Source organism: Salminus brasiliensis, chromosome 5 (assembly GCF_030463535.1).
Source record: "Salminus brasiliensis chromosome 5, fSalBra1.hap2, whole genome shotgun sequence".
In the NCBI taxonomy this organism is placed as follows: Eukaryota; Metazoa; Chordata; class Actinopteri; order Characiformes; family Bryconidae; genus Salminus; species Salminus brasiliensis.
Genome location: NC_132882.1, coordinates 30,817,440 through 30,844,719, shown reverse-complemented (window position 1 = coordinate 30,844,719; position 27,280 = coordinate 30,817,440). Strand labels below are relative to the sequence as shown.

Genomic DNA, 27,280 nt, shown 5'->3' with positions numbered 1-27,280 from the left:
CATGGGGGGAAAAAGGGGTTAACCCAGGTTTGGTAAGGCCTATATTTGTACCTATATCTACTGAGAACATACATTTTTGAATGCACAAGTACTGTTTATTATCTGAATGTAACATACAAAGAGAACATAAATTGTGGCATTAATAAAGGTACAAATGTTTTTTTTCCCCACAATATGTTAAATTCAGCACACAGAAATTGTGCTCTAAAATTAGCATAAAATTGATGTTTGGGTCAAGTGGTCACAAACTCAGTTCCTGGAGATCAACATTTTGGCTCCAACCCTACTTGATCCTTCATTTTTTGCCTTCAGAAGCCCATAATTCGCTAAACTGGGTGATGCAGATTTGGGTTGAAGATGAAACCTGCAGAAAATTAGATCTTCAGGAGGAGGGTTAGTGGCCACTGCTGTAGAGGCTAAACTAAACAGGGGTGTCCAATATCCAATTTTAAAGAAATGTCACATGACCACATAGGTATCAGTTCTGTGTTGAGATTGGTCAATCCACCGTCCAAATCATTTCTCACTGGTGGTGACCAAGAACTACATTCATAAAGCAAGAACTCACAGAACTAGTAGCCTTTTGCAAAGAAGAATAGGTGAAAATTCTTCAAAAAGAATTAGAAGACTCTAAAAAGTGGTTACAAGCTGTAGTACCTGCCAAAGGGGGCGAATAGACCGTGCAGGATGCCCAAACATTTTATTATGTTCATTATTTTGTAAAACAAACACAATAAATAATAAAAAAAAAATCTGTTTAAGATTGAATTTAAAAAGTATTTATTTTGAACATGTCTTACCCTTTAACTTACACCTCTTGGATATCAATGATATTTTAATCACTTGGCAAGTTACAATAGGCCCAAACGTTTGCATGCCACTGTGTGTATGTGTCCGTGGCACGTTGAGGCAGGACTGAGGGGTGGGGAAGCTGTAGTTTTCTGCATGGGTGTGTATGTGTGGTTACTTGCTACATGCATGGACAGGCTTGCAAGTTTTGTTTTTTTCCTTAAACAACTGTTGTCCGCCCAGACAACAGTTAAGCCCTTTTTACAAACAAAAATAGTGTTTTGTAGGTGATCGTGGCGTATCCACAAGTCACCTGTGACTTTGAATGTCTGTTTATGTGTTAGACCATTTACATAATTACCTGTTTCTGTTTCAGGCAGTAGAAGGTTATCTCCGTCTCAGTGGAATAGCCAGTATAAACCACTACTCCTCTCTCTGTGGGGCTAAAGGCGGCCATACAGGGTGGCACGTTTGCAGCGTCCTGATTGGAAAAGGTAGCATGAACACCAAAGTCAACTAATGTATCTTGAACAAACTGCCTCCTCATTGGATAGAAGAGAACCTACAAGACCAGTCAGAAGTCTAGACATGGACTTACATTTTAGAACAACAGTCACAACATTAAAAATCATGAAACACACAGATAAATTAGTGTAAGTGATATCAATACTTTAACACTATATATATATATATATATATATATATATATATATATATAAACAAATCAGTGTCCATCAACTCATCAGCAATATCAATATTAGGTTGATTCTTAAATTAGAATTCTTAGTAAAGCTGCTCTGAGAATTATGGAATTCACAGTATTTGACTGGTACAGTGTCACGAAGAAAATCTTATTCAATTAGGAATACATATGTGTTGATGACCTCAGGCGAGGAAGGAGCTGGAAACGTGAGCCAGTCGAGGAGCTTGCATTTGTCCTTTGCCCAATCAGCTGCCCAGATGCTGACGCGCCGGTCAGCACTGACCGCCAACCAGAGCTCATTCCCCTCCAGACCGAACTCCTTATACTGTGGAACAAATTATTATTATTATAATGTTAATAATAATGCATAATTCAGTCACAGAGAGGAAACACAATGATGTCCCCAAGACATCTTTCTCTCTGACCTGCTTAGCAGTGCACTGTATAGTGGTAATGCGTGCCCCCTTGTGGTCATTGATGATGCGTGATGTGACGCCTGTAAATGGACTGCTCACTGTAACGACACCGTCTCTCCCTCCTGAGAGCAACACCTGACCTGAAAACAACACATGCCTTCAAGACATTTTCCACAAATCAACCCTGTTCTCCTGTAGCATGGGCCAAGCATTAGTTACCATGAACCAGCTATTCACTAGTACCTAGTACTACTAGAAGTAAAGCAGAGAAATCACCTAATCAACTAGTAGACTAAGGCCCTCCAGGACTGGAGCTAGAAATCCCTGCTTTACTACTATAGATGCACCCACTTACCATGGTGTGAGTACTGCAGGGCACACACAGAGCTGTGGTGAGGCAGCAGTTTGAGCTCCAGCTCAGCAGACTCTACACTGAAGATTCTGACGGAGCCATCACTGTATCCGCCAGCCACACACACACTGGCTCCAGACTTGCATGGCTTCACTGGCTGGCTCCAACACACACACTCGCAGCTCTGAAAGACAAGCACAGACATTTAAACAAGCAGTAGACTGCAGAAAAATAAGGAAAAGTGTGGCTGACGAGTGTGGCTTCTGAAGACCTGACGGGACCACAGATAAAAAAAAAAATTAACGGAAAGAGCTCTGCCGTATCTCCCGTTCTACCACACCTCTACCACAGAGGTGTTCTAATGGATTCAGATGGAGGGCAGTTTAAAAGTCAAGTCAATTGAGAATTTAGGCTACGTTTTTCCAGTCTTTAACTGTCCAGGTTTGATGAGCCTGTGGCCGCTGCTGCCTCAGCTTTCTGTTCTTAGCTGACAGAGTTACTGTAGCCTTTCTGTCGGCTCCAACCATTCTTCGCTAACCTCGCTCATCAAGAACGCATTCCTCTCTTCCTGTAAAACTGCCTCTGCCTGGATGTTTTTTTTATATTTTTGCACCAGTTAATTCCTAAGGGAACTCCTAAACTGTTAAGGTAAAAATCCCAGCAGTTCAAGAAATACTCAAACCAAGCCACACTAACTAAAAAAACCCCTAAAGATCAAGATTCCCCCATTTTGAAGGTGTCCTAGAATACATTTTTTACATTTTTTAAGTTGATTAGAGTGAAAAATGCTTAGATGTATTTTAAAAAGCCTTTTTAAAACTCTGTTATTTTGACTCCGAAAGAAAAACGTGTATGCTCTGCTTTTATTGGCTGGTTTACGTCAAGTCTCAGAAGTTGGGGGGGGGGTGAACACTCCTAACTGCTACTGACCAGTCGCCAATGAGAGAACTGTTTTGACTGTTAAATAATAAGAGGCTGCATCTTACCTGATTAGGCACTTGAAACTGGACCTGCAGTTCATTGCTAGGCAACGCCCACACTCTCACACTGCCGTCTTGCCCACAGGTCACAAAGTGACGCTCGTCTGAACTGCACACCACGCTGTTTACCTACGCACACACACGTACATACAAACATAGTGCAGAGATGAGAATGTATATAATAACAATGTGTCATTCAACGTGCCATTAAGTCACTGTACTATGTGCATACCTTGCTCTTGTGCCCGCTGATGAGGCGTTTGCTGGTGCTGTCCACCCAGTTGATGTACCACAGAGTTCCTGCAGTTGTACCTACAATCCCCATGCCCATGACCTTATCAAATGCAGCACTCACCACGGTCCCATCCAGCAGCATCTCCTGCTCCAACAGCAACTGAAAATCCCTGAGCGATAGGCCAAACAGATAATGAGGAAAGAGATACACAAAGACAGGGTGCTGCTTTAATAATAATAATAATAGGGAACCTAATAAGGGAACCTAAACCTAGACTAATTGTAATCTTGAGAAACAACAATACACAGGTAAAAATTTAGCCCCTATAAAAATTTCCCCCCCCAAAAAAACAATAGAACACCAATATAACCCAGATAAACTGTGAGGTTCTAAAACTGGTGTGGTTGTTTCATTCACAAAGCTTTAACAAAACTATGTTCCCTGTTTAGTCAGAGTTAAAATTTGGCCTGAAGCAAAGATTTTGGCACCCTGCATTGTCAATCCTTAGTAACGCCTTCTTTGGCAAGCTTGTCAACGTGTTTTGTAATCATGCCAAGAGTCTTTCAATTCTTGTTTGTCTGTTTCTATGAGATTTCCTGGAGAGCAGTTTTGCTGCAGTGCTCTTTTGACATCTATCTGCAGATCTGAATGAGGTTTAGGTCAGGGGACTGTGAGGGCCATGGCAAAACCTTCAGCTTGTTCCTCTAGGTAGTCCACATTGATGTCAATTTAGGACCATTATCCTGTTGTGGAGGCCATACTCTTGTCATTTTCAGCCTTTTCACAGTGCGATGTTTACTTCCACAAATTGCTGATATTTCATTGAATCCATTTGTCTCTGTACCAGTGAAATGTTCCACATGCCACTGGCTGCAAGACAAGCCCAAGGCATGACCGATCCATGAAATTCTGCACTCTGCCTTCTGCCTTTTCCCCCAAAACATAACTTTGTCTGTCCACAGCACTTTGTCAGAGAGCTTAAGGTCCAGGCGTAGAAGTCTGCATCATCTGGCTTTTCAAGCGATAATATTTACCAAGGTCTCAGACCCTAATTCGGTGGTAAAGTTGCGTGAGAGCTTTTACATTATGCTCCTTTTCATAGACAATAAACACCAATCTTCCTTAAACTATTGATAAGTTTTATTTTTTACCTTTGTGCCTTTTGGAGCACAGTTGTAGTGTAAAATATATTCCACTCACTTAACCATTCAGTAACAGAAATCCTGTCCTGGGGTACCCAAGTCATTGCATGTTACTGAAGCTAGTGCTCTAAAGCTAACCCAGCCAGCATAAGCAGAACCTGACAAGCTGGTTCATCTGTCTGATTCATCAAAAAAAAGTATATATTTTATACTAGGGTCAACTTCTCAGTGTTCCCTCAGACTTAAGTAACTAAAACTCAGTAACTACTATGAATAGATCAGCAACTAATATGTTAAGAGGAGGATGGGTTTCCCCTTTTGAGTCTTGGTTCCTCTCAAGGTTTCTTCCTCTCGATCCGAGGGAGTTTCTCCTTGCAGCTGATGCGACTAGCTTGCTCAAAAGGGGCTCGGACCCGGATCTGAACTGAACTAAACTGAATTAATATGCAAGTTATGCAATTATTAGAGTAACCTGAAGATTTATGACTACATATGGACCCTTTAGGGGGTTACTATGGTATTTCTGTGCATCAGCTAGTTCAGGTCTTACAGGCCCTGCTGAACAGTCATGTCGCTGTTTGAAGATCTGGAATTTTGCACTGCAGCTACGGACCACAATCTCAGCTTCTTACTGTTACTGCCTGTGACCAAACTGTTACCCCGACACAGTAACACACCTGCACATAGAAAGACACACACACACACACAAACAGAGACTCATACAAGATAGATACATATCCAGCTATCCAGCTGCTGAAAATACATGAACACATCACCAGACTCTCAACAGCCAAACAAACACATCCTTCTCTCACCAATTTCTCCCTCGTCAGCCTCCCACGTCATGAAGCAACGGTGTGTGTTGCCGACCCACGCACACACAAGTCCGCTGTTTGTTCCCGCGTACAGGATAGAATTAGGGTTATAGCACAGGGATGTAACCTCAGCCTCCCCGATCTTCTCTGGAACAGCTACTTTCTCTACCTAAGTAAAAACAACAACACTTCAGTTAGTCTGAGTGGGTGTGTCTTGTGTGTTTGTGAGCGTGTTGGTCTCAGACACCTCGACAGAGCTGCATTATGCAAATTGTGTGTCTTTAAGTACATTATATGTTCGCACAGAAGGGCCCCAATTGGGCAATATCATCTACCTAACCTCATGTGGAACCACATACATCTTTCAGTAAAACCCTTACAAATAGAGGTGCCTTAAATGGTCAATTTCTACTACATACATGGTTCTTTATGGAACTAAAAGTGCTTATATAGCATCACTCAAAAGGATCACTTGAAGAGTAGAAGTGTATTCTCTTGTAGGCTACAAACATGAGGGTATTCCTGATCAAATTAAATGAATTGTTAAGGGCTCAAACATGTGTGTATGACTGTATGGGCTTTTTTAGCACTGTGTGTGTGCATGCGTGTGCAGAACACTGCGGTGTGTGCAAAAGTCATGGCAATTATGAAAGGCAGGACAGTTGCTCAGCAGTACGCTCCTTGTAAAAACATTGAATATCATTAGACTAAACACAAATATTTACAACATTAATACAGTGCAATATATTCATGTAAAAAAATTCAGATATGTTGGTTAGAAGTACACAACTAGAAGATCACCGGTTTGGCTGCTGACTTCACTGTGAGCTCCATACGCTGTATGAATGTGTTCAGTTCCACCACCAGCTCACCTGATTTACTTAATAAAGGGCAGATTAGATATATTAGGTGCTGAATGGATACTGTAAATACTGGAAGTTCAGAAATGGTTACGTCAGCACAATCACACACATTAAAACCTAATGGACTGTTTATTTCTATTTATTCTAATTTTTGTGTTTTTACATAATAACCAATTAAATATATAAAATACATTTTCTTAAACTCCTAAATCATCTACATTTTACACTGTGCACAAGAAAAATACTCTTTGGACATGTCTGTGCAACTGTTTTCTCTTAGAAACAGCACTATATGCATGATTTCACTGCTGTCCAATGAAAAACATGCATCTCCAAAATTGGTGCCTTTACAGGAGAAGATAAAAATGTTCCTAAGTTGGAATGGAAGTCAATGTAATTTAAGAGTTTATTCCAAGTAATGTAGAGGCTTTCTATTGGTCTATTTCTCCAAAACATGCCAAATGTATTAATAAATAAATGTGTTCAATCAACCATTTCTCCCCAATTTGGAGTGCCAATTACCCAACCAGTACGCAATTTCCACCCCCCATCGCAGTCACCAGTAAAGGCGGACTAACAAATGCCCCCTTTGACACGTGCACAGTCCAGCCACTCATTTTTTCGAAATGCTGCTGAAGCTACGTCACTGGAGGGAAGCGCTGCATGCCTGGCTTCAACGCACCAGCCTGCAGACGCCAATGACAGCTAGAACCGCAACGAAACGGTGTAAGGGGGAGAGCGCCATTTACCCACCCTGAGACAAGCAAGGCCAACTGCGCCATCTCTGGGCCTCGGCTGCCGATGGCTAGCAGCATGACTGGGATTCAAACTTGCGACCCTCTGGACCACCTGGGGCCCCCGCATGTTCACATCTATACTTTTGCCTTGTATCCATACATGTGTGTAAGTTTGTTTGCCTGTTCACCTGTAACTCTGCTCCACGATCATGTGTGTTTATAGTGCAGAAGAAGACAGTGTTGGAGCCGGTGAAGGCGAGCTGGCTGGCGCTGCTAGGACAGAATGCCGCCTCATGCAGTGGAACGCTCACACTGACCGCACAGAGTAGCTCAAATGAGCCTGTGCTCCACAGCGCAACCACTGACTCCTCAAAATCACCTGCAAAGGCAAGATTACATCACACAAGAGGTTAACACATTTCAACATTATTATAAGTTTATTTATTTAAATATTTATCATTGACCAATTATCTACTTAGTTCAGTGAATTCCAGTTTTCAGCCAATACCTAGAACTCCCCCTCTCACATGATGCCACTACCCTCAGAGGGTGAAGGCTCTGTGTCACATGAAGCCAACTACTTCTTTTCAACCTGCTTCTCGCAACACCACTTCACAGCTCAACATCCTCGGAAGCTAACTGCCCATTCTATTACTTCAGCTAACAGCTAAGAGACGGCAGCGACGGCTCACATCATGCTGAGAGATGGGACAAGAGGTAGGGCCATCTGAGAGTGAGGCCAATTATGCGCTCTGTGGGAGGCCAGTTATGCTACAGATGGTGGGGGTGGCATTACCAATAACTGAACCTGCAGCCTTCCAATGACAGTGCCAACACTTAAGACAATTTCACCACTTCACATCTCTCTTTCCTTTTAAAGATTCTCGAACGTTCTGTCTACAACCAACTGTCTCTCTTTCTCACTCTACAGGACCCTAATCAGTCTGGCTTCAAAACTGCACACTCTACTGAAACTGCTCTCATTGCAGTTACAGAGAAGCTCCATGCAGCTAAAGCTGCCAATCTGTCATCGGTTCTGATCCTTCTTGACCTCTCCGCAGCTTTTGACACAGTGGACCACAAGATCCTCCTGTCTATCCTTGCCGGCCTTGGAATTACCGGCTCTGCATGGCGATGGTTTGCATCATACCTGCAGGGACGCTCATACCAGGTAACATGGCAGAGGGACACGTCCGCTCCTTGTAGTCTCTCCACTGGCGTTCCACAAGGTTCGGTTCTTGGTCCTCTTCTTTTCTCACTCTACACTAGCTCTCTTGGTAAAGTGATATCCTCTCATGGATTCTCTTACCACTGTTACGCCGATGACACTCAACTCATGCTCTCTTTCCCACCGTCTCACACACAGGTTTCTGCCCGCATCTCAGCATGCCTCGCCGACGTCTCTTCTTGAATGGCGACTCACCACCTCAAACTCAACCCCAGCAAGACGGAGCTGCTGTACATCCCGGGAACTGCTGAACCAAAAAACGATCTTGCCATCACCTTTGAGAACTCACTGGTCACTCCTTCTACAGAAGCTCGAAGCCTTGGTGTAGTCATGGATGATCAGTTATCGTTCTCAAGTCATGTTGCAAACGTAACTCGGTCCTGCAGATTTCTCCTGTACAACATCCGGAGAATTCCACCCTTCCTCTCTAGAGTGGCCACCCAGGTGCTTGTTCAGTCTCTCGTCACTTCCAGACTTGACTACTGCAACTCTCTTCTGGCTGGTCTCCCTCTGCGCACCATCAGGCCCCTGCAACTCATCCAGAATGCAGCGGCATGGGTCGTCTTCAATGTCCCTAAATTCAGCCATGTCACTCCACTGCTGCGTTCTCTTCAGTGGCTTCATGTAGCTGCTTCCCACATCAGATTCAGAACCTTGACTCTGGCCTACAAAGCCAAGAACAGACCAGCCCCTCCGTACTTGATGGCAATGGTCAAAAGCCGATCCGTACCAAGAGCCCTTCAAGCTTCAAGTACGGCTCGGATCGACCCGCCATCCCTCAAAATCCGTGGAAGACAAGCGTCCAGGCTTTTTTCTGTCCTGGCACCAAAGTGGTGGAACGAGCTTCCCCTGGGTGTCCGAACGGCCGAGTCACTTGCTGTCTTCAAACGCAGACTGAAGACCAACCTCTTCCAAGAGTACTTGGACGATTAGAGTACTATGGTCACCTTATTGTCTTGTGTTTAGTAATGTCTAAGCTTAAAGGTATCCTTTGAATTATTGGTCTATTCTAACTAGCTAAGGCTTTTCTTGGGTAAATAGCAAAGCACTTTGTAAGTCGCTCTGGATAAGAGCGTCTGCTAAATGCCATAAATGTAAATGTAATCCAAATTTTAAACAGTTGGGACAGTGATGCATTTTTCTGTAGTTTTGCAACTGAACACCACCTCCATGAATTTGAAATAAAGCAATCAAGATGTGACTGAAGTGTAGACAAAATTATAGAATTTACTACTATAAATTATAGTAGGTGAAATGTAATGCATGTATTTTTTTGCCCTTAGATGTTTTTGGGTTGATTATGCTGTATTTATTGGGACATTATTTATCTGTATAGTGATGTGCTGTCCTATAAAGTTTTTCAGCATTTGACTAAATCCGAGCAGAAAATATAGCTCTATACTAGGGATGCACCGATACCACTTTTTCCTTTCCAATACCAGATTTTCAAGTATATGCCAATACAGAGTACCGATACCAACTCTAACTTAAATACTCGATAGATGCTTATAAATCCTGATACTCCTTAAAAAGAACAGCATATACAGGTTGAGTAACTGCTCAAAAGTTACTCAAAAGTAACTGCTGTAAAATTTTAGAGCTATGAAACAATAAAAATCGCCCCAATGCAGTAAGCAAGTAGGGAAGCATAATCTTGCTAATCTTGACCAAACAGCTTTTCATTTAGCGTTTAAAATTCCCATTTCATTACAAGTACACATCTGTATGTAAAGAGATGCATAATAAGCTGCGTAAACTTTTGGAAAGAAAAAGTTAAATATCTTTTTATGGGTCAGAACTATTTATGACTGGCAGTTTACTAGTTGCTTAAACGTTTGGTTTCAAAAATTTGCAAACCAAAAGTTTCTAAGTAAAAAAAAACTCTATTGCCGATACCAAAACTGTCTGTAAGTGCCAGTATCGGCGCCGATACAGATACTGTGCAACACTACTCTATACACCTTCATCCTGATACTTCTATCAGCTGTGACATGATTAAACACCAGGCTGTTCTATTGGCAACCATACATGCCCAGGTTATAACACTGCCTACACCATGTTTGACAGATGATGTGGTATGCTTTGGATCATGATTCTCTCTTTTTCTTCTCTATTTTCTTTTCTTCCCATCATTCTGTTACATGTAATCTTTGGTTCCAGAACTGGACAGGCTTTTTTGAATGTTTTCTAGCAAACAGTAATCTTGCCTCTCTGACCTTCAGTGTTACCAGTTCACACCTTGAGGTAAATCCTCTGTATTTGCATTTCTTTAAATCCTCTTTATAGATGGACCATATTGAATTTGCATTTGGTAGCTGTTCATGGGAAATCTCAATATGTAAAAAAAGACTGTAATACCTAAATAGTCGATTTTAAAAATGGTTAAATTGCTTAACAAGTCTTCTATCACAGTTTGACTGACTTATATAAATTCCACTAGGGTGATGTACCCAATCAAAGTTATGCAAATTGTGCCACTGTCCAAATAGTCCAAATGTATCATTATAATGTAATGCCCTACAAAACCACTATATTTGAACAGGATACTGTCCATGACATGCTTATTACATCACTTGAAACTCATTAAACTGACCCATGGAGAGAAAATAGAGGTCATCTCTGGAAAACGCCAGGCTCTGAACTGAACCTTTGTGGTAAGAAATGCTGTTTCTGCGTGAACCGTCCTGAACGTTCCATATGCAGATGAGGCTCTTGGGCGAGGCCCCACCTCCTGACGCAGAAGCCACCATCTGGACACACAAAAGTAATTAGTCACAATAAACTCAAACCACTCTACGGATTATATGGGGTTCACAAATCCATATTGTATCTTATGTTTTGAGCTACATTTTAAGAAGGGGGATTTGGAGATTTGTGCTGTATTATAATTCACAGGGAAACGCATAAAAGCTCAGCAACTATACCTGTGCACTGTGGGTAACGGCAAGGGTTGAGATTTCCTCACTGTGGCCAAGCCAGTGCTTCTGAGAGCCAGTGTGAAGATTCTTCACTACAACCACACACCCACAGGAGTACACAAACAGTCCTGCAAGCAGACACAAACCTAATGCATACTTCTACACAGTATGCAAATGAATATGCAGATGGATAGACACAGATTAAAATGAATCATGACATTTCATTAAATTAATATAAATTTATATAAATTGTTTACCTGTGTCAGGATTCCAGACCATGTTACTCCGTCCATTGCCGTTGTAGCCAAATACGGCCTTGAGACTCAAGCCCCCCTGTCCAGGAGGTGGTGTTACAGCACTCTTGAGAGAGAGAGAGAGAGAGAGAGAGAGAGAGAGAGAGAGAGAGAGAGAGAGAGAGGGAGAGAGGGAGAGAGAGAGAGAAACACGCAAATGTCATTTTTGTAAAGAAAGGAAAAAGCATTTTTAACGGGACAGATCCTTCCGTGGACCCGCCCTACCTCGGTTGCAGCGACTTGATCTAGAACCCATGGACAAATGTTGAGTTTCCTGCCTTGAGATGCTTTGCTACTTATTTGTGGGTCTTTCTGTCTTTAGTTTTGTCATCAGTCAAATCAGTTTTGTCACAAGTGAAAAGCTGCTTATATATTTACTTTTTTTCTATTTTTTTTTTCTTTTGTCTGTACTGTGATGTGCCATCCTATCAGTTTTGCAGAATTTGACCAAATATGAGTGGAAAGTAAAGCTCTATACACTTTAGAATGAATACTTCTATCAGCCATACATGCCCATGTCCTAAAAGTGCCTCCACTATGTTGGACAGATGATCTAATGGATCTAGTATCTATGTAATGGATCAGTCTTTCCTTTTCTTCTCCATTACCTTTCCCTACCATTCTGATAACAGTTTACTAAATTAGTCAACTAGAATCCAAGTAATTAATATTGTTTGTTTATATGAAGAACACCAGTAAACACACAAACAAGAAACATTTGAAATCACAGATCACTTTTAAAAACAAAAAGAAAAAAAATGTGTACCGGGTCCAGCACAGACGTCCTGTAACGAGGCGTGAAGTGTTTGTAACAATTCGGATGAAGCGATTTTGAATCCTCCCTGTCCTCCTCAGCTCTGATGTGATTGGGTAGAGCAGTGACTGAGTTTTCAGTTCTAGCTCTCTCAGTGACGAGAAGAAAGGAAGTGTCGCTTGGAGCAGGAGAGTGGGTGGGGCCGGGTTGCATCTTTTCTTCTTCATCATAATTATCATCATGCTCGTCGGCTTTGTCATCATCACCAAGCGATAGAAAAGAAGCTGTCCCAAAAAACAGACACTGTGTCTTATCGCACTGTATCTTAACATCTTTAATGCAAGCCTAGACTCATGTAATAAACACACTTTACGTACCAAACAGTGTGGCAGAAAAGTATATGAAATAGAACATATTTAGTCACATTTAATTGAACCATTTAACCAAAGAACAAGACTACAAGGTTTTAGCAGTTAGCTTTCAAGATCTAAATAAAATAAACAAACAGTGGACATTTGAATTGCAGAATCATCAAATATATACATTTTACCTCATTACATAATTATGAAGGCCAGACCCACCAGATAAGGAATAAAATACTCTATTTGTCTATTCTTTCTGCAAGTATTATGATCATGAGTCTGATATTCCTCTAAGAAATGAAGTGTATTGCCAAAGAAAGTGAGGATTCTGAAGCAATCAGAATTGAACTGATAAAATCCTGATAGGCAGGCTAATCACTTGGCACAAGCTTAACACTATGGCATAAATTACAGCTGCCTTTAGAGCAAACATCATACTAACATTCAAAATAGAGTGTAAAAACATGTATCACTGTAGTATTAGTAGAACCTTCATTCACTGAATGCACAGCTTAGCATTATAGCATGTGGTTTTGATGCAACTGAAAACCAATATTTATTTGCAAGATGCAATTGAAAGCAATATTTATATGTCTAGTGTGGAAATAATGTGGGTTGGGCAAGCCAAACAAAATTGCAGCTTCTGGCAAATTCTGAAAAGGACTGATTTTTTTTAATGAATTCACAATCACAATCACAAAGATGACAAATTCATGGAGTACTAGTGAGTACTCTTACATGCATTGTGGAACCCCCATCTTTCCTTGAAACTGATTCTCTCCCTGAGCTGTACCACCTTGATTATAAACAGTTGCTTACAGGATGTAAAGAAGAAATTGTGTATGTGTGAATTTTTTTTTTCAGATCTGATCTTATCTGGTCACACTAGGGATGCACTTTTGGGAAGTTCAGTTTTAGTGTACACAAAATCCAGCCAAAGAGTATTCAAAGCTGGATATAAAATGCATGTTAATGTCAGATGTAACTTAGAAAACTTAAAAAAAAGAACAACAACATTATGATATACATCATATATACCCATTACACTCCACCTCACCCTGTGCTGCAAGGACTGATAGCATAAGAAGTTAACACAGTTACAGGTTACTGCTTAAATAACTTATTTACTCATAACCTAATGAAATGAAGATGTAGAATTCTGCCCTCTTTACCTGCATTTAGAAGAGAGCCATTCAAACCTTTATTTGTTCTTGGAGGGGAGGGGACTGCAGCTACAGAGCTGAAACTGGAAAAGAGAGGAATAACAAGTCAGTAAATAAGACTATATTTAGAATTGAAGTTAGCAGCTTACATACACACATTTTCAAGTCTTTTTCAAATTTGCACCAAATTGTAAATGGAATGGGTTTCCACGCCAGGAGACGAAGTATGTCTGCTGAACAACAGCAATTATTACTGTTATTTTATAACAATTATTATTGTTATATTATAAATTTGCAAATGTTTACCTGCAGGCTGGCTCTTCGTGTGCATAATCTAAGAAGTCCCAGAAAAAGATAGCATCACCGACTGAAAGCACACCCATCTGGTCAGGCATGAAGCACATCTGCGTGATGGGCTGAGAATGGCCGATGAACATCTGGGGTACAAAGACACAAATATACCAACAAATAATATCTACCAGTAACCTAAATCATCCTTTTAGACTGGAAATCATACTTTTAAAAAGCTTCACAGACTATAAAAAGCCAGAAAGCCCATCTGAACAATGAATATGGAATGCCTAATATTATATATACCTATATACACACCTTATATAAATATAGATAGAAACTCAAATCATAACCGACTGACAAAATAAACAGCCTATGCAGGTGTCTTGAAAGCTAAGATCACAGTTTGGTCATGTATGGCAATGTCAGTTTGGTGAGTGCTGGCATGAACTTCTACATTTTTGTATTTATTGCTACTTAACCGCAATTTAGAACTATGAAATATCCAAATATGAAATGAATGAGAGACAAAGTGCTTTAATAAGCATGTGTAATTATGCTCCTGTTGTAATATCAGTTTTATAGGCCCTGAATTAGGACCCGTGGGACTCTGCAAAACATTATAAACTAAACAATTATTAAATAATGCATAATAGATCCTGTATTAGAAGTAGTATGTGAATGTTAAACCTGGGGTTTAATGTTAAACCCAAACAACAGCCAAAACTCTAAACACACACACACACACACACACACACACACACACACACACACACACACACACACACACACACACACACACACACACACACACACACACACACACACACACGTACACCAACCCACCTGTGACTCGACGTCTGGTTTCATGTAGTAGTTCCACACTGTCACAGTGTTACGTCCAGCCGTGAGCAGGTAACGCCCATCCTTACTTACTGCCAGAGACGCACACTGATGCACCTCAGATACCTGCAAAAACACAGACAGAAGTAATGCCATTAGTTAGGTAGCTAAGCAACTGAATGCAAGTCAAAGATAAACTTCCGAGTAGACCACAGTGTCTGCTGTAGAGGGTCCAATTCAAAGCTCAAGCTAAAAGTTTCTGTATGAATAAATAGGATCTGCACAACACTCTCACCTCTCCTAGCAGTCGTCCTGTGTTTCTGTCGATCCACAGAACCTTATTGGATGACGTTGTGATGAGCAGATGGGAGAGGTTGGACAGGGAGAAATAAACCTTCAGCGCAGAGTCCAGTGTCGTACTCTCAAGGTCTAATATGCTCAAGTCAACATGCCGTAGCTGCAACACACAAAAATTCTTTTTTAACAGTATGTTTCTTTAACAGTTCACAGAGCTTCCAATTTCCAAACATCTCGTCACACCATTTTTTTTATTCTTAATTCTTTAGTCTCTGTTTAAATAATCTGGTGTGCAATTTCAGATTTTAGCTCCTAAATGAGTGTGTGTTCATAATATTGTACCTCATCAAGTGAGCTTGCATCCCTGATGGTGACGGTGTATTCTGTTGGGCCAACAAATGCTAAGCAGCAACTGTCTGAGCTTATTGCCAGAGCATCCGGGCCTCGATCCGTACCTTGCACGACCACGTCGCCTTAGAATTGAACATTTAACACATTTAATCACATTAGTCACATGATTCCTGAAGCACTGTTCAGTTTTAACTGTATATGTATATACAGTACATAACAACAGCAGTAATATCAGCATAGCCTTAACCATTAGCCTAAAATCATTGCACAATCATAGTGCTTTAGCTCACATCAGACCATACACTTTACAGGAGACCCACACTACCATGTCAAAAGTTGAGGCCCAACAATGTTGTAAAAATCAGTTCCTCATCATCTTAGTGGAGTAGTAGAGTTGTAGTATTATATACATGGACATAAATCAGAAGGAAACACTGTCCATGGTGCTGAAAGTAGAGGTGGCACAATTCCAATACTACAGGTACACTGAATATAATACAAAAGCTTTCACTCTTAAATATACAGTAAATGACCATGACCATATCAGTCACTTAAATATGACATATAGCTTTATTAATCAGTAGTGTAAATATTGCTAATATAAAAGGTCAAAGGCTAACCAAGCACTCGGATGGTACGGTACTCTGGTTGGGAAGCATTGTAGAGAGCGAGGTATCCCAGAGAGCCGGCGCTGTACAGATGTTTACCATCAGGAGAAAACACCAGACCCACTATTGCACCACGGTGCCATCTGCAATAACACACACACAACAAAATGCATTTGCTTTCTTTTACAGACATTTGAATTTTTAATGCACACTAAAGATAGGAAGCTTATCATTTGACATATGAATGAACTTTCCCATTAATTCAACTGCAATCAACACCACCATTTCTACATTCTGTTTGAGCACTCTATATTGCATCCAGCAAGTGGTTAAATAGTTGATTAAATAGTTGTTGTGAAAAAAGGCATTATAATTTTCTCATAAACACCTGATTCATTTTTTAACCTTTTCTTTTGTGTTGTTGACGCACAAAAATATTCAACGTTCAGTACTTTTTGCAAAAAAAAAAAAAAAGTTTTATTTAAACAAGCTCAGCTACCTCTCCAGTCGACATTGTATTTTGGCCGCATTTATGTATTCTGTTCTGCATTGATTCACAAATAAAGGCTGAATAAAAATGTTATTTAAGAATATATATATATATATTTTTTTTAATGTTTTGCTGTATCATTTGGTATTGAGCACTGCAAAACCACTTTAAAATTCTGGCATTATAATCACCTTACAAAAATAGAAATAACTTTAATTCACAGCTACAGAATTGTCTGCCAGACAGGGACTAAGATTTGTCTGGCACTACAGGAAAGGAAAAATGTACTCTAGGACTAGGCTTCATCTCTGTACTGGAAAACAGCCCCATGTGTTTACATACTGAAAAGCTAGGACTACACTAACAACACTAAATTTGGGTCCATGTTGATATTTCCAAGGAGCACTTTCATGCCAGAAATCTTCCATGTTTAATTGACCTCAGATCTGGGAAGGCCACTAAAAAAAACAATGAACGCATTGATGTTGAAAGCAGTGTGCTGTAATTTGCTTTGTGACAGGATGAATAACAATACTGAAGTAGCCAGATGGGCATTCAGGCGATGACTGATTGGTATTAACAGGGTCTAACATGCTTTTCTGCTCACCACAAATGTGCACAGTGATTATCTGACTTTCTAGACTTTCTGTAATCACTGAGATCACCGCCCTATGCTAATGGTTGATGTGTACATTACCCAATGGCCTTTATGTGCATGAAATTATGCACCGCATATATATATATATATATATATATATATATATATATATATATAAAAAAAATCGGACTTATATTTGAATATAACTTATATTGCATATTTATGTATTTTTAATAAATGCATGCACTTATAACTTTTCCAGAATACAAAAGGTATGAAAATGCCTTTAAATAAGTTAAGCGCTCACTGTGTGCATGTTTCTGTACCTGTGTTTTGCCAGTAAGCTGGATTCTGGGATGTTGAACACTCTCACAGTTCCAGAACTGGAGCCACAGGCGAGAACTGGAAGGCTTGGATGGAACGCCACTGAGCAAGGTGCATCCTCCTCTTTAGCAGATACAAAGTCATACAGCTACAGTGACATGGAACAGAGAGAGATAGGGTGAGTGACACTGAAAGACACCCCCCCTCCCACTATGAGCACTACTGACCTGCTGCATGGAATCCATCGACCACACCCGGACAGTGCAGTCTTTGGACGCTGTGGTGATTTGCCTCCTGATCCCATCCACACTAAAGCCCAACACTGTCGCAGTGTGGGACCTCATTAGTGTACAATAGCCACGACTACTGACGTCCAGGTAGCCAAGATTTCCTGTGCTCGTGGCAGCTAGAACACTCAGACCATCAGAGGATACATCTACCAGACTGACTGGCCCTTCATGTTCTACACACAAAACACACACATAAATAGGCAAATATCCTTTACTTAGCTTTAAAGCGTTGACACCAAAGCAGCACTAAATCTATGATAGGTCAGTATGAGAGACTGACAGTTGGTACTGACCTGCCTCCAGGAGAACAGAAGAAAAGTCCAGTGGCCAGAGACGCAGAAATCCGTCTTCTGAGCCCGTTGCACAGAATGCTCCACAAACACTAATGCTGTTGACAGCAATGCCTGGACCTAAACATATAAACAATTCACATTATGTCAAAAAGCAAAAAACAGCAAAAGATGTTGGAGATAAATCATGGAAATACATGGTTTTTGCATGACAGGGACAATATGCAGCTGGTGATGCAGTCGCTAATAACGTCATTATTAATGTGGAGACTTCTTAAAGAAGTAAGGATTCCCTTTATCGCTGGGTATGATCACCAAGTTTACATTAAAAAGGGGGAAATACAAAATACACTATATATCCCCCCATTCTAATGAATGCATTCAACAACTTTAAGTTACACCCATTGCGGACACAAATGTGAAAAAGCGCACACACAGCTTGTCTAGTCCCTGTCTAGAAGTACTGCCAATAGATTAGGACTCTCAGGAGCAGGTAAACATGAACCTTTCAGCAGCATGCCTAATGCCAAGTGTGGGCTAGAGGGGTATAAGCCCCCCAGCATTAAGCTGTGGAGCAGTGGAACTGTATTCTCTGGAATGATGGTTGGTGCTCCATCCAATACATTTGGGAGAAGTTGGGGAGTCAGGGACGAGGTGGGTGGTGGTCATCAAAAATCCTGACCTCACTAACCCTCTTGTCACTAAATTCAATCAAATTCTCGCAGCAATGCTCCACATTCTAGTAGACAGCCTTCCCCTTGGCAGTAGAGCCAATTGCTTTAAAAAAGCAGGATAAAGTATTTTTCTAATACCTTTGATTTTGGATAAAATTATGAATGGTAGTCCAAATACTTACAGTGCATACATATAGTGGCTGTTTATTGTTTCTGGCATGTTATGCATGGGTAAAATTTTGTACTTGTGTATTGTTTGCCCCATCAAGAGCAAAATTAGCCTAGTTCATTCTAATGTACTTCTCACCTGTGCTAAAAGTCTGCTCCTCCCTGCAGTGGGAGTGGCTTTGCTGAGCTGGGAGGAGTCTCCTGACATTTTTAATCTTCATGGAAATGTAGTCAATGTCCAGGATGTGGCCACTCCTACTGCTGGCAAACCTTCAGCATTCACAGCAAACATCACACAAACACAGTAATTACTCATTCATTTCCAAACATTCACTGTGAAGAGAATGTAATAATACTCAAAATTATTCAGTTAAGATTTGCGTTTGTGTCCTTACAGGGTGTGGTCATCCACCTGCCGATTTGGAGCGTCTCCCTGCTTAAAGGCCAGATCAGTGAACTCGAGGCTGTGACACTGCCCCAGGTTAACTGGACACGAGTGCAGAGAGCCTCCACGCACAAGCCACAGATGAACGTTACCCACGCCACATGACATCATACTAAAACATAGTTAGTACAATAATAAGGCAAAGTAATATTGCATTTAAGGCAAAACCTAATTCAAAAACACTTGAACAAATAAAATGAGCGTATATGTTAACCTTTTAAACCCTAAAGAACTGTGTACAATTTGTAGTAGATACAGAATAACTCATAGTTGATATTGAATAGTTAATAACAGTTCTAAAAATTAAACCTAATAAATAAATAAATAAAAAGACCCTTGGTTTCAAGGGTTAGCCCCTTCAGTATAGGAATAGGAATTCAGTGCACAGATGACACAGTATAGCCCTTAAATCTGAAACTACTTTATGGCGAAATGGTATTTCTTGCTTCTGGGCTCCCTCTACATTCAGAAAGTGTAAGTCACACTTTGTGCCAGCACTAAAGGACATGCATTTCTGGACAGCCTGCGAGATACAGAACAGTCACTGAAAGTAAAAGAAGCATGTTGACTGAGGTGGTAGAGCATTATAACAGGATTTTACACAAATATGTCTTGCTGGGCTATATAGTGTTATAGTTCTCACAAGTGTTGTCCTGCCTGCTGCTTTACCAGTGTTACCTAGTACAGTTAGTATCTAGTACAGATCTCTTAATCACAGAGATGCTATTTTCCCTAGTACACATCAGAGGACTACTAAAATAATTTAATTCCGTTAATCATGACGAAGGTAAAAAGGTTACATAATGTTGCTTTAAAGTGGTTTTCTGGTCCTAAACCATGTGTTGTCCTATAGGACAACACTTCCACCCTAGAATCACTGCATATAACCTAAAAAAAAAAAAACTGTCAACAAAACAGCCAAAAAGAACTGCTCAGGTACACATGTCACAAACTGTTTTCACAGGGTGAATGTGATCGAAGGGATCTATCCCTTCTCTTTGGTGGAGAATCACATGATACATTTTAATGCAGCAATTAGATAATACAAGATAACACAGTCACCAGGTTTTAACAGCATTGAGAACCTATGACACCATGTAGGGAAATGTGCAGAGAAGAAACCTCTAACTTCCACTCTAGTTGGAAAAACATGTGGGAAGCAGCTCATTTATCACATTATTATAGAAATGTTATGGCAATACAGCAAAGCAATGTGAGGTGGTCATTAAGAGGAAAGCCTACCGATACTTAGACACTTTTCTTTTCATTTAGACGTTTGGGTGCGTACAAATGCTTACTGCAAAAAACAACAGGTCTATATAATTTCCAGGGTAGCATCTGTGTAATCATCTGTGCAATCAGTAACTGCGACATCATACTTGCGGAAATAAGTGCGAGGGTAAGCAAAAGTATAAGCGAGTTAGACTCACGTGGTGTTGAAAAAGGTGTTTGTGCATCTGTACATGTGATTAGTGCATGTGTGTTTACCGTGTGTCGTCGCAAAAGGCCATCTTCATGGTCTGGATATCAACATTTGTGTGAGATTTGGCCATTACTGTGACCACACCCCATTTCGTGGCATACTGTGTGTTCCACACAACCACCATCTGCAACACACAGAAAGACATCTAGAGAGATCAACGCTCAGAGACCCAAACAAGAAAATGATTATTTAAACCCAAGACCTATATTGCTGGTTGTCTACAACCAGATTAGTATTCAGTTAAAGAGGAATTCCAGTGATTTTTGTTTAATTTTTAATTTAAACACAGAGATGTAAACAAAGAGTAGTTTGATGAGAAATGGTTAATGGTAAAAAAACCTACTGACTTAGATGTTCTTTATAGTGGTGGTGACAGAAACCAGAGACTGCGATGTCTAGATTTCTTTTCAACAATACAGAGAAGTTATGCAATACTGTGAGTTACTGGTATGGGTGTAATGAAGAACAGCACACCCGTGCCAACATCCACAATACAGCACCAGCACAAGCATTATTGCGACCAAACCTCAGGTTTGATAGTTCTGATATTTATTAGATGTTCAGACAACAGACACACAAACCGATTATCAAGAAAGCTTTCTCACATCTGCAAAGAAAAGACCAGGACCAGGGAGACCATGGACCAGCGTCTCCTCTTTTGTGTTTGGCGAGTTTAACCACGTTCTGATGAAAGATGTCTGCCTCCTGCACAGTGTTTGTGTTGAGGTGGAACATCAGCACCGTGCTTTAAACACAGAAACGGTTCTGCAGCTGGTAGTGCGTAGAGACAGGCTGCCACTGCCACTGCCACAGGAGCGTTCGGGTTGTTCACTCACATTGCTTGTATCAGTTAGGTAGAAGTTCTTTCTTTTCCACAGGCTTGTTATCCATTATTTTAAACAAGGATATAGTTTTTAAATGGCTTCCTGGCTGATGCTAGGTTACAGGCAACTAAGGTAGACTGATACTTACAGACATGTGTAGAGTGCTCTTGTCAAAAGACTGCCTCTCGGTCAATCACATGCTAGGACAGAACTAATTGGGGTATAATCTGTACAACTGAGGGAAAAAAAATTGCCGTAGAATGGCCTGCATATAGCCCTCTGACATGAAGATGGGTTTTAAATAGCAAGTTGCTGCTGTGTCTGTAAATCTAGCCATTTGATGATGAAATGCGTAGCAGTGGGTGGCTAACTTCCACATGCTGATGCTTCCGCTGGAAGCAGCAGTGATGTACAGAGTAGAGCAAAACTCCCTAACTGGCTCCTTTCTTCCCTACCCTTTCCACTCCCGCTCCTGAGAGACTGGGAGATCCACTGATATTGAGAGTGGGTATACTCTTTAACCAAAAACCTTATCTTAACTCCATGGCAGTATTTTTAAAGCAGCAGTATGCAACAATTGGTATTTCTTGCTCCTGGTCTCCTCCTAGAGTCGGAAATGTGAATTCACGCTTAAAGGACACGATTTTCACATGCATTTCTGGACAAGCTGAGAGCTACAGAACTGGCATGAGTAATATAGTAATATAATGTCAATAGTACAGGATTTCCACCGGAATTAAACTCTTTAGATTTCTAGCTCCGACTCCATTTATATCTTAACCATTTAATTATGAACAAAATGTAGAAATTCCCCTTAAAACAAGGGTTCAGTAGCATCAGAAGCAGCACTCACAGTCTTGTTGTTGCTGTCCTTGCCTACTCCACACAGAACATTCCCACTATAGGAAAAACTGCAAATACAACAAAACCAAAAAGTAAACATCAAGAGCACAAACTGGGGAGTTTCAGCAGGCAGTAGCGTGTGTATTTACATCTGTACCTGAGTGTGTTGAGTGAGTGCCCGTGTGTTTCTATTACGGTCAGACACTGTCCCTTGCAGTAGCTCCAAAGGCGTACCAGACAGTGTGAGCCTGTTTGAGCTGATGCCAAGAGAGACGAGACCGTATTCAGTGCCAGTGCAGACACCTGTGACACCACAGACACACACCCACAAAACTCAGCTTAAATGAAACAGGACAGTTAATCAGAACACACATAAACACACTCATGGATCTGTGGAAGCTACATACTTTGTCTTTGTGTCCAATGAAAAACCGCTGCTGTCCAGACGAGATCTTCATGCTGACAATAATGGCGTGACATGGATAGACCACTTCCTCCCCGTCATTAGCCCATACAGCCTAGAGAGAGACAAAAAGAGAGATGAAGTAAAAGAAGTAACAAAGGGTGTATGTGTGTGTGTGTGAGAGAGACATTGTTTTACTTACACATCTCATTGTTCCTCCACCAAAGCCGATGACTTTACTCAGCTTCAGTATGGGGTCCTGCTGCAGCGTCTGCAAAATCAACCATCAGAGGATGTGTGTGTTTTTCCCATAAGACACTTATATTAGAAATATCTTCTTGTCAATGGCCACTTTATGAGCTCCAATTCCCTTACAGTAAATATTTAGGTGTGATAGCACAGCTTGGATTTCAACACTACAACAAGAACATTGTACTTTTTTTATGTTATTATTATTATTATTATTATTATTATATCCCGAGTGGAATAGCGTTGCTGACTTCTCTGTGTGCTCCCGGCATGGTGTACAGTCAGCTAGCTGACAAAATTGTAGCCATTCAGCTGTCCTGACAAAAGTAGTGATGCATAATATATCTGCAGCCGATATATATATTTTTTTCAGTAATTGTCATCTGTCCGATACAGGAAGTTTGGCTGATATTGCAACCGATAACTTTCTGCCTTTTGCGCATGTGCACTGACGCACATACACCAAGGCTCCCGCGCTGCAGAGTGAAAATATTTGCTGTATGGAAGTTTTTGAGGAAATGCAGCAAGGGATTTCAATAATAATAAATGACTAATCAGTTATTTGAGAATTCATCATTCCATTGATGAATAGAAAGAATATGAAGCAGCTTGCATTAGCTAAAAATAATAATAAAAAAAAATTATATTTACAACGATCATCAGCTCTGATGTTTATTGCTATGTAAAGTGAGTTACTAAAAAACGTTTTTTAAAAGCAGTTCATATACGGACTATAATGTGAACTTTTTTTAAATACTAAAAAGGTTAAAGTTATTAGTTTTTAATATCGGTATCAGCCACAACAATGTGCTAATAATCGGTTATCATATCGGCCCAAGAAATTCAATATTGGTGCATCACTACACATAAGACATACGAGCACCACTGTACAGGTCTACTGGACAGGTCCACTGGACAGGTGGAGCTAAAACACACCATGTAAGAAAACACCACTAACACACTGCTTGGCTGAACGTGAGAAAGTGGTCGGGAAACTGTGGCGTTAACCACCTAAAGACAAATCCTTCATTTTGTCAAGGGAACCCAATTAACTTATTTGGTGCATAATTCATAACCACCCTCTTAAGAAAACCCATTATTTTGTTATACAGAAAGCAATTCGTCACTGTCAGACAAAATCCTTGTATCTCCAAAATGATGACTTAACTTTCAATGAAAGTCAAGGTAAAAGATTTTATTTTATTAAGAAGTTTTTTTCTTATCATTTCTATTGGTCCATTTATCATGAAATTGTAAAACAGTGTAAAGAACTGCTGCCAAATTCCCATTATGTGAAAACAGTAACGTAGGTACTACGTTTTTGCGTGACAGCAATGAAATACAGACTTCGGTAGATGTAGGTCACTCACAGCCACTTCGTCACTGTCCAATGAATGCGTGCCGACATCATCGTCCTCGTAGCGAGCATGCACATGCACACCTCCTCCATCATTGCTCACTACCCGGTCATCCTCAAGAGCCTGGGACCTCTGACTTGGTGAACGCAGGCTGCTTCTATGTTCAGAATGTGCAAAGGTCAGCACAGGCCGACTGGAGGTCAAGAGAAGCGGTCGCTGCTTAGCATGCTAAAGGGAAACACACACACACACACACACACACACACACACACACACACACACACACACACACACACACACACACACATATAATATCAGTAAAGCTTAAAACTACTTGTTAGATCCATCAATCTTATCTGCTGGTCCCTGGTTGGTCCAGAGCGACTTACAAGGTTACTCATATTACAGAGGTGGACCAATGCAGTGTTAGGAGTCTTGCCCAAGGACTCTTATTGGTGTAGCACAGCACAGTCACCCAGACCGGGAATCGAACCACAGTCTCCCACATGGTGTGGTAGCTCATTGGCAGGTAGTGGTGTTATCTGTTGCGCCACACCAACCATCAAGTGATGGCTTTTTTCATTTGATGTTTGTGTGTTTTTCAGCAAAAATCCACACTACAACAATTCGTTTCTTCCAGTGTACTAGATATACTGGCTTAAGGTCCACAAAATCTCTCCTTTGTATTCTCCATCTCACTGACAGGTCTGGGTGTGGTAATCTGCCGGATGAGGGAGAAACGGTCCTGCACAGGTTTGCTGAAGTTCACACTGCAGCTTTCTACAGAGAAAACAAGACAGATGGAAAGAAGGAGACAGAGACAGAGATTTAACAATCCTTGGAGTATAATGTATCTAAATTGAGTCTAGGTTCTTCTTCTTTTTAACACTCACTTGGAGTTGGATTGGTGAGTCCTTTCTGTATAGAATCTAAAGGCATCTTTACACCATTGGTGGGAAGCCTTTAAAACATTAAGGATTGTGCATTACTGCCTTGTATTTAATAACCTCATGCAATACTCTTTAAAATAAGGGTGCTTCAAAGGGAAGCTATAGTAAAAACCACTTTTGCTTCCATAAAGAACCATGTTTGTTAATGAGATGTGTGGGAAGAAACCTTTAAAAGGTCTAAAGAATCTTCACTTGATGTGATGGCATCGTTCAAAGAACCCTTTAGGGCAAATTTACTTCTCAGAGCGTAAAATACAGAAAACGTGTGTTTAGCTTACCTGATGTAGTCGTAGAGCTGATGCCAGCTGCTGCCCTGAGGCACAGGGAAGCACATATCTCTGGGCATGGGGGCTGTGCCTTCTGGCAACACCATTCCAGCCCGTCGGTACTCTAAGAATGACAGACCTACAGACCGCGAGTGTGTGAGAGCAAGAGTGAGAAAGTTAAACAAATAGTGTGTTATTCTATTCCATTATGAGAATGGTGTATTATGGTGTATTATGTGAGTACCTGGGTCCAGCAGAAGGTCACTGGTCATGATGTTTTTCACCGTCATGTTGGCACAGAGCTTAATGCCCTTCAGGTGGCTGTGCGTTTTGTTAAGAAAGACAGAAAGCACGTAACGCAGGTCCATCATCAGACACGTCCAGCGCACAGACACCGGCGCTGGACCCACCAAACCTGAAGCACACATCAACACCACAGTGACCATTGTTCCACTAGGCAACAGTAACTTCTTTAACCTCTTTAACTGTACAGGATCACATATGGGCCCAAATTTCACTTCCTTGCTTTCATAAAAACTGAAGTTATGTTTGTAAAAGCTTTGGGAACCTTTGCTGCAAATTATTTAATGGAATCTGGAACCATTCAACAGGAGACAATGTTCAATTAATACATTAGATCAGTGGTGTAAATGTAAGCCATGCAGGTATTCTACAGGCACATGATGTGTTTGGTGTGTTTTGGTGTGTGTGTGTGTCTATGTGTTTGTTTACCATGCTTGGGGGTCTTGCCTGTGCACTCACAGACAGAGCCGGGAGCAGTTTCACAGAGGAAGGGAAACTGCAGCCATGTTTCTGTGGACATAAACTCCTTAAACAGGTTAGAGAATGATACACGGATCACCTGACCTTCCTGTACCAGTGAAGAGAAAACAGAGGTTCAACCATTACTAAAGTCACACATTTACTTTAAACACATCTGACAGCAGCTTCTCCCTCATCTACATCCCAAGCTCTCTCTGACTCCCTCATTTCCATTCTAAAAAGTTTCCTCACAGGCCTTTTCTTAATCACTCTCCTTGACTCTTCTGCAGCTCACATCAGCCACAGTACATCATAACCCTCTCCAACAACCCCGCAATATTACACTTACCTTAGCAGCAATGTCCAGATGCACTACAAAGTGTTTACTGGGGCAGGGTCTGAAGAGCAGGTAGAGGTAGGGGCCTGTTAGCCCCAGCGACCGGCTGCTGGTTTTAGGTAGAAGGATGTAGTTGCTGGCCGGAATGGAACCCCGAATACGGAACACCGAACACTTGAGGGTCTTATCCTGGCAAAACCGCCAACAAACAAACAGAGAGACAAACAATCAACAATATTGTTATCCCAGCTGGCCACCAACGTTGATAGACGAAGTCATCTTAACAAATGTAGGTTATAATCAACAGCTGACGTTGATACTTTGTTCATTTTAAGTTGTGATGTAAAGTAGAAACACAACGTGAAATTCCAGCATTGTTGGATGTT

At 40.9% G+C, this 27,280-nt stretch overlaps 1 protein-coding gene across 4 annotated transcripts in view; it reads right to left on the bottom strand.

Annotated features, from left to right (window-relative positions):
• wdr90 (WD repeat domain 90) overlaps positions 1-27,280 on the bottom strand; it is a 30,491-nt gene that overhangs the window by 976 nt on the left and 2,235 nt on the right. For 2 of the 4 annotated variants that reach the window (XM_072680153.1, XM_072680150.1), the window contains exons 3-38: positions 26,907-27,083; positions 26,528-26,666; positions 26,040-26,210; positions 25,808-25,934; positions 25,473-25,540; positions 25,283-25,359; positions 24,592-24,807; positions 23,175-23,243; positions 22,977-23,087; positions 22,727-22,872; positions 22,580-22,637; positions 20,908-21,026; positions 19,370-19,531; positions 19,114-19,244; positions 18,136-18,252; positions 17,780-18,015; positions 17,555-17,700; positions 16,153-16,283; positions 15,524-15,654; positions 15,180-15,341; positions 14,888-15,010; positions 14,057-14,187; positions 13,760-13,833; positions 12,238-12,509; positions 11,436-11,538; positions 11,185-11,306; positions 10,854-11,010; positions 7,221-7,411; positions 5,433-5,601; positions 5,168-5,294; positions 3,473-3,644; positions 3,247-3,369; positions 2,264-2,444; positions 1,918-2,048; positions 1,674-1,817; positions 1,151-1,270 (exon numbers count right to left, since the gene is read on the bottom strand). In XM_072680153.1, the coding sequence (XP_072536254.1) occupies positions 1,151-1,270; positions 1,674-1,817; positions 1,918-2,048; positions 2,264-2,444; positions 3,247-3,369; positions 3,473-3,644; positions 5,168-5,294; positions 5,433-5,601; positions 7,221-7,411; positions 10,854-11,010; positions 11,185-11,306; positions 11,436-11,538; positions 12,238-12,509; positions 13,760-13,833; positions 14,057-14,187; positions 14,888-15,010; positions 15,180-15,341; positions 15,524-15,654; positions 16,153-16,283; positions 17,555-17,700; positions 17,780-18,015; positions 18,136-18,252; positions 19,114-19,244; positions 19,370-19,531; positions 20,908-21,026; positions 22,580-22,637; positions 22,727-22,872; positions 22,977-23,087; positions 23,175-23,243; positions 24,592-24,807; positions 25,283-25,359; positions 25,473-25,540; positions 25,808-25,934; positions 26,040-26,210; positions 26,528-26,666; positions 26,907-27,083 (5,034 nt within the window). Of the gene's footprint in view, positions 1-1,150; positions 1,271-1,673; positions 1,818-1,917; positions 2,049-2,263; positions 2,445-3,246; positions 3,370-3,472; positions 3,645-5,167; positions 5,295-5,432; positions 5,602-7,220; positions 7,412-10,853; positions 11,011-11,184; positions 11,307-11,435; positions 11,539-12,237; positions 12,510-13,759; positions 13,834-14,056; positions 14,188-14,887; positions 15,011-15,179; positions 15,342-15,523; positions 15,655-16,152; positions 16,284-17,554; positions 17,701-17,779; positions 18,016-18,135; positions 18,253-19,113; positions 19,245-19,369; positions 19,532-20,907; positions 21,027-22,579; positions 22,638-22,726; positions 22,873-22,976; positions 23,088-23,174; positions 23,244-24,591; positions 24,808-24,968; positions 25,219-25,282; positions 25,360-25,472; positions 25,541-25,807; positions 25,935-26,039; positions 26,211-26,527; positions 26,667-26,906; positions 27,084-27,280 lie in introns of those variants that run through there. The other 2 variants (XM_072680151.1, XM_072680154.1) reach the window with 2 other exon arrangements.